The following is an 18,132-nucleotide window of genomic DNA, read 5'->3' as shown; positions in this document are numbered from 1 at the left end:
TAATATCTCCAGTGAAAGTGCATAGCTCAAGAGATAAACAGATAGATTTCCTCTGCACACTCCTGGGGGTTGTGTACGAGTAATAATGTATAGCTTTTGCTATCCCATCCGGGTGCAAAAGACAGAACAGTGTCAGGCTTTCACAATGCCTCCATCAACAAGACCCGGAGATATGTGATGGGGAAAGTTGATACTACCCCCTTTTTGACATAGTCTACTCGAAACATTTTTGTTTAACTTGTTGATTTTATTTTACTTGTTGATATGTTTTATCATTGTTTAAAATGTTAATATACATACCGTAAAAGAAGACAAGCTAATATAGAAAATATGTAATAAATAAATATTAAAATAGAATTTGTTTTGGGAGGCAACTCCGTGTGGGACCATGTTGGAGACCACTGGTATATACAGTGTCCTCCATATATTTTGTCTCATATTCAGCTTTTAATATTTAGACATTTCTTGACTCCACAGCAAACAGAGGATGTTGTATGGATGTAAACTCCACCATACACAAAGTTTAGACAAACACCGTGTACAAAAAGCTCAAAGACCCTAAATATCCTGAATGCCTTAGAGAAATCAGATTGCGTGACGGCATCTGAGCATCAAACAACAAAAGGAGGAAGCTGGTCTTAAGAGAAAGAGCAGGTGCAGCACGCGAGAAATATATCGAGTTGCCAATGAAGTCATCCATGCTTTATTTCATTTAACTTCAAGTGTATATTGAGTTACTGTGTGCGTTCAGCAAAAGCAGAAAATATCTTGTCAATATTACCTTTGCATGTACGCACAAGTAACTCTTTATACACTTGAAGTTAAAAGCAGACAATATTTAGTCAATATTAACTTTGCATGTACGCACACAGTAACACAATATACAATTGAAGCTAAAAGCAGAAAATATCTTGTCAATATTAACTTTGCATGTATGTACACAGTAACTCAATATATAACTTAATATCAATAAATAAATGGAATGAATCATCAATGAATTAGTTTGCAACTCGATATGTTTCTCGCGCGCTGCACCTGCTCTTTCTCTTTAGACCAGTTTCGTCCTTTTGTCGTTTGATGCACTGATGCCGTCACGCATTCAGATTGTTCTATAGGCATCCAGGATATTTATGGGCTTTGAGCTTTTTGTACAGCCGCCCCCGAATTCAAGGGTTGAATTCGCTCATCTAAAAAGGTCTGCATCCTGACATCAATCTGATGTTAATTCTGAAATTACCTCTAGATTTATGCATTCACTATGCGTAAACTTAACCTAAAATGGTTTGACTGAGGACATCGACAGTGTACACTTACGTGAAATACCAACTGATTATAAAAAAATGGCAATTTTAAAATAAAATACACATTTCGCAATGAATTACAATACAGTAAGTCAACATACAAAATTTCATTTCAAAATGTACTTGAAGTAAAAATAACAAAACTCTATTTTAAATGTCCGATTTTTAAAATCTTACTTAAGTAAATGTAACAAAGTAAATCTAGCATCTTCCTACCCACCGCTGGCCTCTACTCATTCAACATCACTTTATATCCATCGCTATGACGACAGTAGTGCATCTCTTTAATGCTACCTCTACTCAAGTTAATCTCATGTTCAATGGTACTAAGTTTTCATTTTTAATTGTATAACCTGAAAATCTACCATTTGACAGCAATGGAATAAAAAAGTAAAAGCAAGAGGGTCGTACCCCAAAGGGACATGAAGATTGCAAAGAACACCGTGGCCGGGTTGTCAAAGAGATGGCTGGCACGCGCTGTGCCACACGCTGTGCTCAGATGCCAGTAGTCACATGCACGATCGCAGAGGGGACACATGGTAAAGTTCTGGGCATCATCACACATCTCCTGGCTGGAAGAAACATGCAAAAGACACACAAACTGATGTGCCACATAATGAATTAATTATGCCCTTGATATGCATGTTCATCCGTCTACGTGCCCCAACGTCTAAAATAACAATTAAAAATGCAACACTATTTTATCATGTGACTTTAAAAAAAATTGCCTGGATGAAAACGTTCATAACGGCCTGAAAAATATAATCAGGTGGCACACTATGTGCTCACGTCAGTATGAAGACCTTTCAAAAGATCACAATATTCCCTCTCTGTTCCCACGGGACGATCTCAGGCACAAATCCATCGTGAATTATTCACATGCAAAACCATCAACAAAATAAACACCAAAATGTTGCTTGTTCTAATATTTGAATATCTCAAATATTAATATATATTTATATATATAAAATAATATATATCATATATATAAAATAATACATATATAATATATATAAAATAATATATGTAATATATATATATATATATATATATATATATATATATGGGTCATTCTACAAAAAAGGTGGAAATGCTTGTCCCTTGCTTTTGCAGACCCCTTAATCATTTAATTTGACCCAATAATCCCATAATGATATATATTAAAATAATGAGAGAGTTTATTTATTTAATTTTTTTTTCTTTTTTAAAACTTTTTTTTAAATGTCTGGTCCTGAAAATCGCCCTGTCCCTTTGATCATACATGGAAGTTGAACTGTGTACTTATTATTTAAAACCATGTTTTTTATAAAACAAATCTAATTTACATTTACCTTTAACCCTGTATGAATTTACTACAACACTGAAATGGTAAAAATACACTATACACTATTAATATGAATAATATCAAATAAATATTTGTCCCCCAAATTTATGTCATTGGTATTACCCTACCCACGCTTTTATTTTGAAACAATGCATCAGCTCTTTGAAGTTTTTCATGGGTCAAGGGGTCAGTGAAAGAAGTGCAGTGGAGAAAGGCAAAAGGTTTGTGAGATGTCTTACTTTATTTGTCTAAAATATCATGATATATCTAAGAATTTTGAGATTTTTTTTATAGAGACTTTACATAAAAATACATTATACTGAATAAGTATGTGATTGTTACATCTCTGATGAAATAGCACATGGCTAATGGCAGCCATTTTGTTAAAAAATTAGTTTTTTTTCTGTAAATTGTCATTGGTGTTACCATCATTGGTGTTACCCTCATTAGTGTTACTTCTCTAATGAGTACTTCCTAAGCACTATTCCTTTAACTGACCAACATAAACGCATAAAAACAAAACAAGATGGAAAATTTTATGAAAGTTTATTAGTTTTATCATATTCATTATCTATTATTATATTCTAATTTTGTCATTGGTGTTACATTGTGTCATTGGTATTACATTGTGTCATTGGTGTTAAACCAAGTTTTGGTGTAATGAATGTATGTTCTTGTACTTTCTAGTAATATTTTGTTGTTGATATGGGATGTAAGACATTGTTGATATTTCAGTCTTTGCATCAAAGCCTTTTTGGTTGAATATTTTAGTTTTTGTTGGTTTTAAAGAAAAAAGTCAAACTGAGAATCAAATAATTTCATACAATGCTGGGTAAAGATGAAGAATTTAATTAAACAAATATTAATAATCAATTATTTTTCTTGCTGTTATCATTCCTCTACTCAACCTTTAACTAAATACACAAGCTGTAATTAAAAAAAATATTTAGTATCAACATTAATGTTGTTTAAATCACAGGTAACACCAGTGACAAATAAATGACTCATGGATTCTTTATTAAAATGTATTAAAAAGTTAAACATAGATTAACCTCCCGTTTTGCAGATTCATAGATTTGACAAGTTAATTAATGCTATTAAAGAAGTTTTGGGTATGTTGAAAGAAGTTAATTTAAGCAAATTTCCATCACCCGAATTCCACCTTTTCTGTAAAATGACCCATATATAATATATGAATAGTCCATTGCTCTCTTTGTAGCTGTCTTGAGCCCACCCACAAATGAAACGGCCTGTACCTGGGTATATTTGTATCCACAGTGGCCCAGCCATAGAAGAACACAATGATGCCCACCACAGATGCAGGCATAAGCAACTGAGTATAGAGACCAAGCCAGGCAAAGTAGAGACCTATCTTCTCCCCAAAGTACTTCCTGTGGTCAAAGATTATAACATTCAGTATAAAAGGGACTGTATTGCATACTGTAGGTCAAATGTTAAAGTAATCCAATATGTCAAAGTGATTTGTGGGTTACCTGATGAGATCAACAGGCTGGTACTTGTAAAAAGCACCGTATCTTGCCCATTCATCGTGTAACAACTGTAGATTTTAGATCATTATTGATATTGATATTTAGCATAGCAATATTAATTAGTAATTTAAAATATTATATTTTAGTATGCTACACTGCTACAAAGTTACAGCAGCACATTAGCAGAATACCTGTCTGTCATTCTTTCCTTCAACCTGACCAGTGGGCCGAAAGTCCCCCTGTAATTGTTCAAAACACATTTCTCATTTTAACTTGACAGGTATTTGGCTTGGAGAAGAAAGAAATGACAAAGGAATAAAAAACAACTCACATCATGCAGCGGGAACGCAGAATCGTAAACGCCATTAGCTATTAGCGTGGTGATACCTGTAAGGAAGCAGAGAACCTTAAAATACTCAACCTCACCCGTGAGAATAATGATTGACTGCTATGACTTTACAGTGACCCAACTTCATCGCAGTCGGTAAAGGCGTTCTCGAGGCGAAAGCAAGCTGACATGTAGAACACTGGCTTTAATCAAAGTAATTATTCAGTCCTCAAAGGAGCGTCACGTACGCTCTCGTGATTAGCCCTCAATTAATAAAGGAGCTCCACAGCAACAAGCTGGAAAGACCACCACTAACCACAGCCCCCCTCTTTTCACCTCAATGGACCCGAATCCCAATCCTGGAACTTTATGACCCAATTTATGGGAAAAGTTAAAGTGAGAGAAATGGAATGAAAGTGATCTGGGAAGGGAGGAGCACAGAGTGATAGAGAGCACAAATTTGTCCCTTCGGCGGGATAGTGCTCTCCCAGTAGCCCCTGGCGGACCGTCTGTACGGTGGCATCGTCCAAAGGAGCATATGGCTTGAGTCGCCCCAACCAAAACTCTAATTCTAGCCTGACTACTCTCTGGAATCCATTTGTGATTAGATTATGTATTAACACATTACTAACCCATGGTTTGGCAGGTCCGTGTGCAGGCAGTACGTCTGAGGATTTCGTACACCTGAGAGTGAGTCAGAATGAGTCAGAGAGAGAGAGAGAGAGAGAGAGAGAGAGAGAGAGAGAGAGAGAGAGATACTCAACAACAAAAAAACTGTAAATTGCTCCTGGAACACACACTCCCTGTGGAATTGGTTACCAGGAGCAGTGCCTAGAGACCTCAGTCTCCTGCTGGTAGCAGATAACTTGTGTTCCCTTTTGTATACCATGTACTCTGCTCAACAACTAAAGAACAAGTCTCATATTGAACAGTACCATGCCAGCAGATTTTATAACTGAAGCAGTACTTACTATTCGGCTCCTTGTGGAATGTTCAAAGAAAGTGTCTTTTGACTTGATGTTGTACCTAACAAAGCCAAAAGTAAAAATGAGATGTGCAAGTCAAATCCGAGAGCCTGGCAAACATATTTAACATCACACAAACTAAGTAAGGCTCTCACAGATGGAGCTTGTCCCGGGAGAAACAGTGAGAAAGGAACTTGGTGCGGCTGTTCTCTTGCTCCTGATGGGGGACGTTGGGCTGGAACGGTCGATTTAACTTGCGCCACACTTCGTTCATGGTGGCAACTAGACCTTTATCTTCCCTCAACTCGTAACTCTGATTAGGAGATGTTTCATATTAGAAAAGTGTTAGTGAAAGCTAGCAGCAAAGGCACAGTGCATAGAAAGTCGTGAGCCTGATGCATGTATGCAGATAGATAATGGAGAAAAAACAGGCAGGCCAATTATTTGCATCATTCACTTTTCGCATTTGTACACTTTCTCTCATACATACAGTATATCAGAAGAACACACGGATGTGCCCGAGTGTCTCCTGGGAGCCCCTCTTTATCTTACCTTCTTGGTGGGCACCTTGATCTTGAGAAACTCTGCCTCTCGGCTCAGCACGTTCCAAGGTGCATGTAGGCGGATGAAAGCATGGCCGTGGAACTTGCTCTGTGGAGTGAAAATGTATGTATTAAACCCATTTTAAGAGTGGAAAGCAAAGCAAGGCCAAGCAACTGAATAATGTTTTAATGTGAACTTTAGTTGAGGCCAATCACTTTTAAATGCTCTAACGTATATTCAGTGGCGTGTTTACCATTTTGGGGGCCCTAAGCAAAGTCCAAGAACCGGGCCCCCCATGCCCCAGCATTGCCCAAGGTTTTTTATTTGAATTGCACAACAATAATATTCAGTATATAGAATTAAGTGAGATATATATAAACTGGGTTTATTTTGTTTTACACTGCTTAAAGTAACACTAAATTGTTACAGTTTGGTATGACAAAAATTCATTGTTAGTTGCTTATGGATGGGAATTACATAACTCTCATGTTCATATTGCAAAAACAAACTAACTGTGAGATACAACAAGCATATATGAGATTTTAATTAGGGGTCGACTGATTTACCATATGGATTTTTTTGTGCCAATGCCGATTTTTGTTTCATCAGCCTTGGCAAATGACTGATACAGGCTGCCGATTTTCTTGAGTCGATATTTGAAGCCGAGTCTGCTTTTGCTCACTCAATTTATATCATAAAAATGACACGATGATGCCAAATGTTACAAGTCTCAATTTAAAAAAGTATCATTTATTGAACTTAAAAAAAACTATATTTAACAAATAGTAAAAACAGGTGAGGGTGCTATGGATCCATGAACTGCACTTTCCACAATGACGTGGAACTATCAGCAAAGGATATTGATTTCTAGCACTTTACTACTACAAATATATATAGAGATGAGAAATAAAAACCCGCTTTGTCAAGCTATGATCAGCTGTTAGGCCGAGCTTTTGATGTTGTCATGGAAAGGTTGCTTGTTTTTAGTCACATGACCTGCAATTGCTTGAGGCTTCCAGCACTGTCTGTAAATAATGCCGGAAAAAAATCGGTAAACACAGCAGCCACGTATCGGCCGATGCAGATACACATAAAACTCGCAAAAATCAGCCCGATATATCGGTCTATCACTAATTTTAATGACAATGATGAGATACAGAATATGATTTATGTATTTTCGACGTGATTTAAACCCCTGGGTGGTGTCTTTATCATGTTTATACCTGTACGAGCGTGGAACAAAAGATGCGTCTCACTGATCAAACCAAACCACTAATCACAGGTGTGAAGCCCAAAGTCTTTAAAGCGTAACTAAACCCCTGGTCAGAGTCTGACTCCACCCACTGGCAATATTTGAAAAATGCAAGAAAAGTGGGCAGATCCCAACGGAGATAGAGGGGACGAACTAAGTGTGTGGTGAGATCGTAACAAGGGCGTCATGATCTTGAACCTGCTTACGTCACGAGTCATTTTTTGGACCCAACATCCAATAGGAAAATTCAACTGCAGTAGCCACCGTTCAACCTGAAGAGGGCAGCACTCAGACGTTTTTACACCATATATTGTAGTATTGAAACACTTTACATCCAAATGTCAAAAAACTTGTTAAAATCAATGAACAGCACTAATAAAGCCCCATTCTTACAGATCATTAACTAAAAAAAGTTAGTTTAGGGTTAAGTTACGGTTTAAAGTAAACTTGACCATCGAGTGAATGTTGTGCAGTTACGAGAGCACAGAGAGAGTCGAGCAAGCGCTCATTCCAGCACTTGTGTGGCTGCATTTGTATGCGCTGAGCAGAGCTGCGCTTTCCCGTAGAGTTTCGCTCATAAAGTAGCCTATATGTGCTCTCGCGAGGATGCGTGCAAATATTTTTTTGCGTGCATACTCGCACATCTCTTGCTCGTGCGTGCTTTATCCATACCTTAGATTTGGGTCTGAATAAACGTAACATACTTTCGCACACCTTGTGGCCAGTAGGGGGCCCCCAAGCCCACGGGGCCCCATGTAATTGCCTGGTTTGCGTGGTGAGTAAACACGCCACTGCCTATATTAAAAACATTTAAATTTTGAATTTGTCATGTCTATTACCAATAAATGTAGCTTTCAACATGTGAAAATAATTGAATAATAATTTTAATCTATTTTTTAAGAACATTCTTGCCCACTTGCTACTTTCTGCAATGTATGTGTATTAATGAAATGGATAATATATACTCCTGTCTAAAACAATGTCAGAAATTAACGTTTTATTAAGCGTGAAAATGTGCCCCCGATAATGAATTAGAATTATATATAAATTTTTGTCCCTACATTATAAATATCACCAGGTTGCCACAATCCCTGTGTCTGTCGAACAAGTTAAAATGATTGATTGTGGCAACGGACATCCTGTCATAGCCAAAATACTCCCTTAAGACAATATCACTGACAATCAATTGTCATCAAGCCCACCACAGTGTCTACAAAGAGACTACATATTACATAAACTTGGGGGGGTATTGAAATGATCTCTTTTTACAACTTGTATACATGAAACCCAACACTGAAGCTGCTTTCTGTCCATGAAGGGATGGCAGTAACTGGATCTGTCTGGCAGTGGTCAGCCATGCCATCTAGAGAAGCATGTGTTAAGAAGAATGAAAGATTAAACTGAAAGAGAGACAGAGATGAGAGTGATGAGACAAAAACAGATGACAGAAACCTGAGGACATCCTCTTCCATCCCCTGCCCTCTTCGCTCACACATACACACACTCCCTCGCACTCAAAGGAGAGATAAAAATAACATGTGGATCTGAGAAGGTTACTTAGGATAAGATATTCCAATTAGTACTTCATCTCAGCAGGGTAAGGCAATTAGGTCGATTTGAGCGCAGTCTGAGAGAGGGCCATAGCTACAGAAACCCGGGTGCGCTTGACATTTGTGGGGGCTTGCAAAGACCCCTTCCCAGAAACGGCAGGTTCACCCTGTCTCTGACATTTGGAATTATTAATTAAAGAAAAGACAAATTCGAAGCCATCCGACAAACGCCAACACAGACTTCCTCATTTGGAATTTGGAATGGACGAGTTTGTTGCTGTTTGTGGTCATTCATCAGATAAGGGTAAACTAACCATAAGAATGTAGAAGTTCAGCATTATTATGACCCTCTAGTTGATATTGATAGCATTGACAAAAATGTTTAAAACCTTTCAAGCATTAATTTGGTAAAAAAAATGTATAATGGAAAAAATACGTGTCAACATAAACATGCACACATTATTCACCATTAATAACAGGAATCCCAGTCAAAAACTCTATCCCCCAATGAGACGGTACGTTTAGGCATGAACCATCATAAAACAGCAATCATTTGCTTTAGAAACTGGTGGCAGATAACAAAAAACTTCTAACCATGTCTTCTCTCTGGTTTTGTTGATACTTTGGCTGTTTTTGCCTCTGTAGAGTAGCAATGTTATCCATCAGACTGACGATGTAAAATGAAACAAACATAGTTGGCCCTGCCATGATACCAGGAGCAGCTAGTGTCCCTTGAGCATTGTAGATTTTCAAAACAAAACTCCCCATAACGTCAAACACCATACAGCTCTGACTGCAGTAGTACTGGATTCGTAAAAGTGCAATGTCAGAGTGATGGTAAACTGAGACGTGACTGTACACAGTGTGACCTCATGTTCCTGTTCAAACTGTTTGCAATCAAATTCCCCAAACAGTTCAATAATTCATCCAGAATGACCACAGGTACTTGTAACAATCACCAAACTCACCTCAAAAGAACATGTAATGAGAGCAGGGAGCTTAGACCAGCATTTTTACACGTATTCTTAGCAGGGCCTGCGCTACCTATAGGCAGAGTAGGCAAATGCCTAGTGCCTCAGGCTTGGGGGGGGGCTCCATAATAACCACTAAATACATGTATGTAGTCCACCAATCGCTACTGAAAGCAATAGACAAAAGTTATGAGGTATGCAGAGTCGTAAGAAACAGCAGGTGGATGACATCAAAGTACAGCAAAAACAATTGATACCCCCCTGTATGATTTCTCGAATTGCTCTTGCGGTACCTTGATGTCATCGATCCGCCTATCGGTTCTTGAAGCGCCGAATAAGATAAACAACACGCAAGACTCTGCAGCTGACTGACTTTTAAGTGACGCTGAAAGTGGCTATTATGTCCTTTGTTTCCTGCTTAGTGAAACCGGCATGCAAAGACAGTGCAGCACATGATGCAGGTATATTGAAATTATTGTGAAAATAAACTTGGATTTGTTCTGTGTATCAACGTCTTTTCAGGACAGATCAAACTTGAGCGCTGCTGACTCTGTTCAGACACTTTGATTGCGTGTGCACGATAGCATCGCGTAGGGAGCTGACTATCAAAATAGTCAAGTTAAAAAAACATTTGTATTTTAAAGTTTGTATATCTTGTAAGTCCTCTACACTTTATTTTAGTTTTTATGAAAACATGATGCATATTTATTGATTAAATTATCCAAAAAGAAATTATTCTGCTTAGTAGTTTGTCTGTTCAACTTTCAGTAGCAGCTGATTTGTTTGGATATTTAAGGTATAAGTAATTGCAATAAATATTAATAGTATATAATAGATAAATAGTGGTTAAGTAAGAGGGGAAAACCCAGCTGATATAAAAAACAATAAAAGATACTGATGCTTATCTACTGAAATGATGTCTAGGACAGAGATTTTCAAACTTTTTGTGTGTGTGGACCACTCTTTGTAATCAAGAATTTTCGCGGACAACCTCATAATACTCATAATAAAATATGTCTACACAAAGTCCTGAATTTATCTAGACCTCTAAATAGGCTTACTAGCACTAAAACTATAACTGGTCATCACATCAGTACAACAGATTCTTAAAACATATTCTTAAAAAAATATATTTTTCTTAAAAAAGATATTATTTTATATTTTATTTTGCCTTTACACGGACCACCTGCAGTACCCTCACAGACCACTAGTGGTCCGCGGACCACAGTTTGGGAATGGCCGGTCTAGGAAGTGTTTATCTGTAGTTTTTTTAGGATTAGGTTTTTTTATTCTAAACATGGTTGGTTTTTTAATAAATTACTGCATCCACAACAACAACTATTTTTGGTTGATTTGCATAATTTCTAATTACATTTAAACATAAATTTAATCCATTGGTTAACTTGATAAAAATAAAAAAAAATGGGGAAAAACATGTTTGATAACTGTATTGCTTAAATGATTTCTTATAGGAAAAACACTTAATGACACTTTCTGACATTCTAAAAAATTTGAGAGGTGCGAGGGGCCTCCAACATACATTTTGCTTAGGGCCTCCAAATATCTGGAACCGCCCCTGATATTTGTGATGATAATCTGCTCTGTTAATAACCAGATAAAAAAAGAGAAAGATGACTGATGACTTAGATTAATCAATGATGATAATTATGAATGTGAGGCACATTTTGCCACCTTACAAGTCTTCCCATTGGATGTACATTTTTCCCTTGGCTTAAAAGTTAATAGTCGAATAAAACATTTAAGTCAGAGTTTAAAAATGGACATCTACTGTTTACAGCAATGAAAAACAGACAAATACCAAACAGTTAAATTTAGAGAAGAAATGTGCTCCCTTTCAGACTAGGGTACAGTTAACTCAGTGTGCTGTCAACAGCCGATTCCTCGCTCCTCGGCGCGAGAGAAGACAATCACTACTATTACCAGCCTGGTAATCTTACTTGGCTTCACACCACAAGTGTTAGCAGTTAATCACCCCACAGAAAAAAACACTTGTAGTACAAAACAACACAGAAAAATGACGACAGAAGACAATAACAAAGAACACAGTTTAATGCAAGGGACAGGACAGACTTGTGGGTCGCACATTGGGATGAGGTGGGTCACGCAATAATAAGCCGTGAATGATATAAAACAAGTTTAGTCCAATTAATGACTTGCAATGACAATGGTTTTGATGTCTTACCAAGGTATTTTGATATTGCAATTTAACATATACGTGACCCTGGACCATAAAACATGTCATAAGGGTCCATTTGAAATGTATACATCATCTGAAAGCAAAATAAATAAGCTTTCTATTGATGTATGGTTGGTTAGGATAGGACAATATTTGGAATCGGAGGGTGCAAAAAAAATTAAGATAATCGCCTTTGAAGTTGTCGAAACTAAGACCTTACCAAATATATCCATTGGATTATATATTTACAAATTAACCAATTTACAAAATATCTTCATAAAACATCATCTTTACTTAATATCACAATGATAATTTTGACACATGTTTTGTTGGCTATTGCTACAAATATGCATGTGACTTTTCTAAATGAGAATGTGTATTTCTTCCCATATTTCTTAAATTTGGTGTATCCTCTGATACTGTAGATTGTATCTAGGTGGGTCGTGGAATTTGGGACCCCCTATTCCATAGATTGAACGCTAATTGACATTAATGACTAGGGGTTTACCTGATTCCCCAGATGGAGCACAAAAACAAACTCATTAGCCACAGATGAAAAAGAGATCTTTTGGGACCATCTCTAATACTATACAAATACAGTGCAATTACTTAATAATACGCCATATTTAAGAGTAATGGCTAACAAGCAAAACAATAATACATAGATGATTCCCAAGTTGGTCTGATGCCCTGTGAAATGGTAACTCTATTCAAAGCTGTGTGGTCACGTTCACCAGCCCATAACACGCACATACATCCGTACATGTATAGTCTAAATGTACATGTATACAAATAACTTTCTATGTTCACAATTGTTTTTACCAAAATGTCTTCGGTAATGACGGTCACTCTTTTAGACCTTTACTGATCAAAAGTACATGTTTTTCTAAAATATGTACCAGATGTGGGAGTTTTCAGTGATCCAAAAACCCTTATTACTAAATTTGCCAAAAGGTATATCAATTCAATATCAAACTAAAGAATTTATATGATCAGAAAATTTCTATAAAAATTTGATTATAATCAATTTAAATTACGCTTACCTCTTTATCATGCTCAATTTCCAGCCCAGCTTCCTTTAAATTGCCCTCAAACTCCTCACGGATCATGATTTTCTCCCCATCAGCTGGGTCTGGGGGTCCGATGTTCAACACCACCTCTGCGGGTTCCTCCTTCCCTCCCTCTGGGTCTTTCCCTTCCACTCCCAAAGGATAACTTCCATTGGAAATGATAGACAGTCTATGTTGACTGGGGGACCCCTTGACCACGGACCGCTTTCGGTAGTGATAGACCAGCACATAGTCCACTTTTCTTCGCCCGTCAGAGAAGTACAGCCGTTTACGAGGGTCCTGGTCCATATCCATAAGGTTACTGGCCACCTGAACAGGTGAGAGGAGAATACAATGTATGCAGGCTCAGTGATCAGTGTGTCTGTACATATCAAATTCAGCTCAGGAGAAAGGGGAGGGTGCATAGTGAGGACAGATGTGGGTCAGACTATTGCTTCTTAAATTTAGCTGCTCTCAGTGCACTTTAATTTAGATTGAAAGTGTGACAGCATCAAACGCTTCATTGTTACTTCTGAATTATTATTATTTTTTATTATTACTATAGCATTCTTATAGCAGCCTAACATTGATAATCCTTAAAAATCAAATGCATACTCACATGTATCTTGTTATCACTTGTGTGCAACATGTTGTTAACCTTAAGGAAAAACACAAGGACACGATAAAACACCAACAGTTCCTTTGCGTTTCCAGCAAATTGTGCGTTTTACTGGTGGCATGTTTCTCCTGTCAGCCTACAGAAACGTCAGCATCCATCTTTTTTGTTTATCCATCTATCTCGCAAAGCATGAAATCCATCCGTCTGTCTGCTTTTGGCACTGTTCACTGGGAAGTGCAAAGCTTTGCTTCACGCACAACAGAACGCATCTCCACAGAAACTTCGGTTTCGTCTCAGCCTAATTGTCCCTGGAGATACCTGAGCGTCTCCAAGCGCCCGAGCGCATCATTAACGCGCCGAAGAAGCGAGCGTGCGTGCGTAAAGATGGACTCGCCAACAGGTTCAAGACGCAAAGACAAAAATCGATAGAGAAAGATTCCACGCACATCCGGTATTCATATTATGCTATATAAAAAAAATTAAAAACATATAGGCTACAGCGTATTTTTGAATTCGTACTGCATTTAATAAAAACCGAAAAAAGACACTACAGCAGGAAAAGAAAATAAATGATCATAAATAAACTAAAAATAAACACCGTAGGCTAACTTAACACTGAAAAAATTATTCATTCAATTTAATAAATTTATTTAAGCTACATTTAAACAAATATATATATATATATATATATATATATATATATATATATATAGAGAGAGAGAGAGAGAGAGAGAGAGAGAGAGAGAGAGAGAGAGAGAGAGAGAGAGAGAGAGAGAGAGAAAGAGAGAGAGAGAGACAATTACAAACTAACAATTGAAAAGAAGTTGAATGTTTAGGTGTTTTCTACTCACATGATGTATAGGGTCTTCAATGAGGTCAAAAGATTCATCAAAGGTGCAGCCAATGGAGTCAATAACTTCAGATACATCCCCTAAATCACTGTATATAGAGGAAGACTCGCTTAACGCAGCGCTGACTCCACTCACAACACACTTCAGCGCATCTGTTGATAGATAAGTCGATTATTTTATGTAAATATATAACCATATTTTTATGCTTAGAAATGCTAAGAAATGAGAATATACCTAAATAAATAAATAAACAAGCTCAACAGTCTTTTAAGACATTTTTACTTGTCTATATTGTATGCAAGAAACTGAATAAGTGATATTTAGTCTCGGAAATATATTATTGCAAATAAAGTAAAAATAAAGCATATAGAAGTGCACATAAAACATCTAAAAGTATTTGTTTCATGGAAAATGTCAAACAGGTGAACATTTATATATCTTTGTATACACTCTGATTAATAATTTAATATAAGTAAATCTATGGAAGTTATATACTTTTGTGTGGTCAGCGCGAGATTTATTAGCAAAGCGCATCCGTGCGCTGTTAACACGCAGTATGCAGTTGACGTCATTACTCATGTTTTAAACATTGAGAAAGTGTGTAGGCAATTATGTGTGAACAGGGCTGTCCTGACTTACCAGCAAACGAAGGGGATCTATTCACGGCCATGGTGCCGGCAAGCTGAAGTTCACTCAGGTATGGAAAGACTGGGGACTGTTAATGCTCAAAATCCTCTACAGGCTTTGGCCAGGCTTAATTTAATACCACGAGAGCTTGAGAGAGCGAGGGCTTATGATTGTGCCAAACTTTACCTAATTTCCAGGACCTTCTGTCACGGTGAATAAAGCCCACTAACTGCCCAGACAGGATAGACTAAATGACCTTTGCACCTTATTCACTATGTGCTACGACCACACTGAGCATCCCTAAATTGCAATTTTGTACGGCTGTACCTGTTTTTAACTATAAATGGTGTACATTTTTCTGTGTAAATTCATAAAAGGTTGAGTCATCTAAACTGGGTTACTGACAAGCTCAAGCATTTATAAGGGCTCACAACAAATATGCATTTTAAAAACCATTTCATTTCCCATCCATCTTCTCATCTTTCAGTTATGCACCAATGCAAGTGTACTCCGAACAAGATCACTCTCTCACCGAGCAAGGTCCCACATTTACAACCACACGCATACAATACATACAACCCACACATTCTGGGAAGATACATGGAATTTCCTCCATTCAGAAATAGATCTTATGACTCTCAAGAGCTCCCCCACACAGCTGCTCTCGATTTGCTTGATTTTTCTTTGGAAACAAGAATGGGGAGTTTGTCACGTTTGATTCTTTGTGAGCACATCCGTTAAATCAGCCTTGATGCTCCCATTCACACCCTTTCCTTGTAAGATGTATGTTTTACTCATACAATTCTGAAGGTTACAGTTGGGATAGATTAAACCTATGAATCCATGTTTGCAATGTTGAACTGCCTTTGCAGCCTCCCTTTCTTCTTTTTTGTGAAAACAGTGGGGGGGTTTTTGTCTACAAAGTGTGCCAACAACAGCAAATTTTGTGTTGTTATTTATATTAGATCTCATCAGGTACATTACTTTGATTAGACAATCACTGTAATTCTAAGAATGTGGATATTTTGTTGTTATGTACTTGCTAAGTTGTGGAAGGCCGAAAGCAAATCATTACCGACAGAAATACAAGAACATACGGAAACCGAGAGAGGTCACCCATATTTTTAGTTTTGCTTGCTTGTTTTCTCGTAATCACAACTTAATTTCTCGTGATCTCAACATAAAAAAGTTGTTTTCATTACCCACGTGTCCATGACTGGATTTGGGTTCTTTGACATGAAAATATTTATAATTAAAATCTAAATGTTTCAGTGCATGTTATACTATAATTATTTAAAGTAAAGAAACATGTGGTATTTGGTGATTATTGATAAATGTAGAGATAATAATAAGGAATATAAATGTGTCCAAGAAAAATGTTCTCATCCTCTGCAACAATTTTCAATCATTGTTTAAGCCCTCAAGAAACTAACATTTAAAAAAAAAATTGTTGGAAGGGACATAATTGACTGTGACACTCAAGATGGCTACCAGCAGTTGGTAAGCAGTTCTTGATCTTTCCAGATAAAAGTTGAAATTTTGTTTGTCATAGTACCTAGACAACTTTTTAGTTCTCATAACCAAAACATGAGTTTGTAAATGCATATATTTACTGTAATATCATGTTGCGGTAATGAACATTTTTGATAATGATAATCTAAAAAATTTAAATAATTCTGTAGGAAATATTTTTTAAATCCTCTAAAAAATAATGATTATAGTAAGTTCAGACCTTAATCTTATATGTGCAAAAAAATGGTTTCAAGGACTTTTAAAAAAACCTAATGCTGGACACCTTCTAAGTCTGGATTTCGTGAGAATCACCCATATGAGTTGGGGTCTTCGCCGTTACCACACGTGTAGCTAATTGCCGATAAAACTAATGAATAAATAAAGTTGCATGTTTGATGTTCGTGAATTTAGGGACCATCTCTAAAGTAGGCCTAATGTACACGTTTCTATCTTCAGCATTTAACAGTTAATTTGAATAAATATCAAAAATCTAAAAAAAGTGTGCATTATAGTTGACAGCCACATGAACACTTTACAGTGGGTTTTGTGACTGTCTGCTGACTTTAAGTCATTTAATTTTTATGCATGTTTAAAGTAGAAAAGTATATATGGAGTTACTTTAAAGACACACTATGCAGTTATTTTACCTTAATATAACAGCTTCAAAGTTATTTCGGTGGTAAACAAAGTCATAGTAAGGCGAATCATCCTCCTGTTGAATCTCGGGGAGGACGCCGCTAGCAAAACCAGCAATGCAAGCTTGAGAGAACCGCCCCTGACAAATCTCGCGAGAATCACGACTTGGTTTACGGCAACGACGTCACACACGTTAGGCTTGTTCGACTTCGTGTGGCGCTGCAAGAACCGACCGCCGGATGACTTCAAAGTACCGCGAGAATGATCCGAGACGGCACTTTGACGTCATCCGGCTGTCGGTTCTTGCAGCGCCACACGAAGTCGATCAAGCCCATAACAACAACTACACGCGCGAATTTGAGACGTGATGCTAAACGATTTAAAAGTTAAGAAAGCGCGTTCGGAAGCGAGTAGGAAAAGAGAATCTGACCGCGTTAGGAACCGGACAAGAGTCCCAGCACTGGATGGGATGCTGATCTGGCGATCTTGTTGATGGACTAGTAAGTAAATCTCTCATTTGTAAACTTGTTTGCGGTCTATGTTGTATGTTGTTGCGCTTGCTTGTAGTATGTCTGCGATTATCATGACAACAGTTGTCAATATCTCACATAATTATCAGGTCATAAATAAGCCTAGAGGTTGTAAATAGTGTAAACATGCAGAATTTGGAAACTATTATGATAAATAGCAATAATCATGTATAGTCACATTATAAACGACCAATGTTATGAGATAATGCAACGTACACAATTAACTTTGTCATGGCATTTTGTAATGTTTAATTGTGATTTAGCTGCAATCATGTTAAAACATTATAAGCTAGCAAACACGGTATTTTATTATTATATGCATTTTACACTTGGAATAAACTTCTTATTATCCTATTACCATCATCTGTAGTTTAGTAGACTATGCAG

The 18,132-nt window shown here is 37.1% G+C and overlaps 1 protein-coding gene across 3 annotated transcripts in view; it reads right to left on the bottom strand.

Moving 5' to 3' along the window:
- ano2b (anoctamin 2b) overlaps positions 1–15,752 on the bottom strand; it is a 45,047-nt gene extending 29,295 nt beyond the window's left edge. The window contains exons 1-13 of one of the 3 annotated variants that reach the window (XM_055190567.2): positions 15,080–15,752; positions 14,441–14,592; positions 13,590–13,628; positions 12,965–13,300; positions 5,961–6,059; positions 5,564–5,721; positions 5,415–5,469; positions 5,076–5,127; positions 4,447–4,502; positions 4,307–4,354; positions 4,119–4,183; positions 3,882–4,016; positions 1,713–1,873 (exon numbers count right to left, since the gene is read on the bottom strand). In XM_055190567.2, coding sequence (XP_055046542.2) covers positions 1,713–1,873; positions 3,882–4,016; positions 4,119–4,183; positions 4,307–4,354; positions 4,447–4,502; positions 5,076–5,127; positions 5,415–5,469; positions 5,564–5,721; positions 5,961–6,059; positions 12,965–13,300; positions 13,590–13,628; positions 14,441–14,592; positions 15,080–15,110 — 1,387 coding nt within the window. In that variant the 5' untranslated portion in view covers positions 15,111–15,752. Of the gene's footprint in view, positions 1–1,712; positions 1,874–3,881; positions 4,017–4,118; positions 4,184–4,306; positions 4,355–4,446; positions 4,503–5,075; positions 5,128–5,414; positions 5,470–5,563; positions 5,722–5,960; positions 6,060–9,347; positions 9,554–12,964; positions 13,301–13,589; positions 13,629–14,440; positions 14,593–15,079 lie in introns of those variants that run through there. The other 2 variants (XM_055190566.2, XM_055190568.2) reach the window with 2 other exon arrangements.
- Positions 15,753–18,132: the final 2,380 nt, after the last annotated feature.

The sequence above is a fragment of the Misgurnus anguillicaudatus genome, chromosome 1 (genome assembly GCF_027580225.2).
Source record: "Misgurnus anguillicaudatus chromosome 1, ASM2758022v2, whole genome shotgun sequence".
Taxonomy (NCBI): Eukaryota; Metazoa; Chordata; class Actinopteri; order Cypriniformes; family Cobitidae; genus Misgurnus; species Misgurnus anguillicaudatus.
Note: the sequence above shows the minus strand (reverse complement) of the source record. Positions and strands in the feature narration are given on the sequence as shown.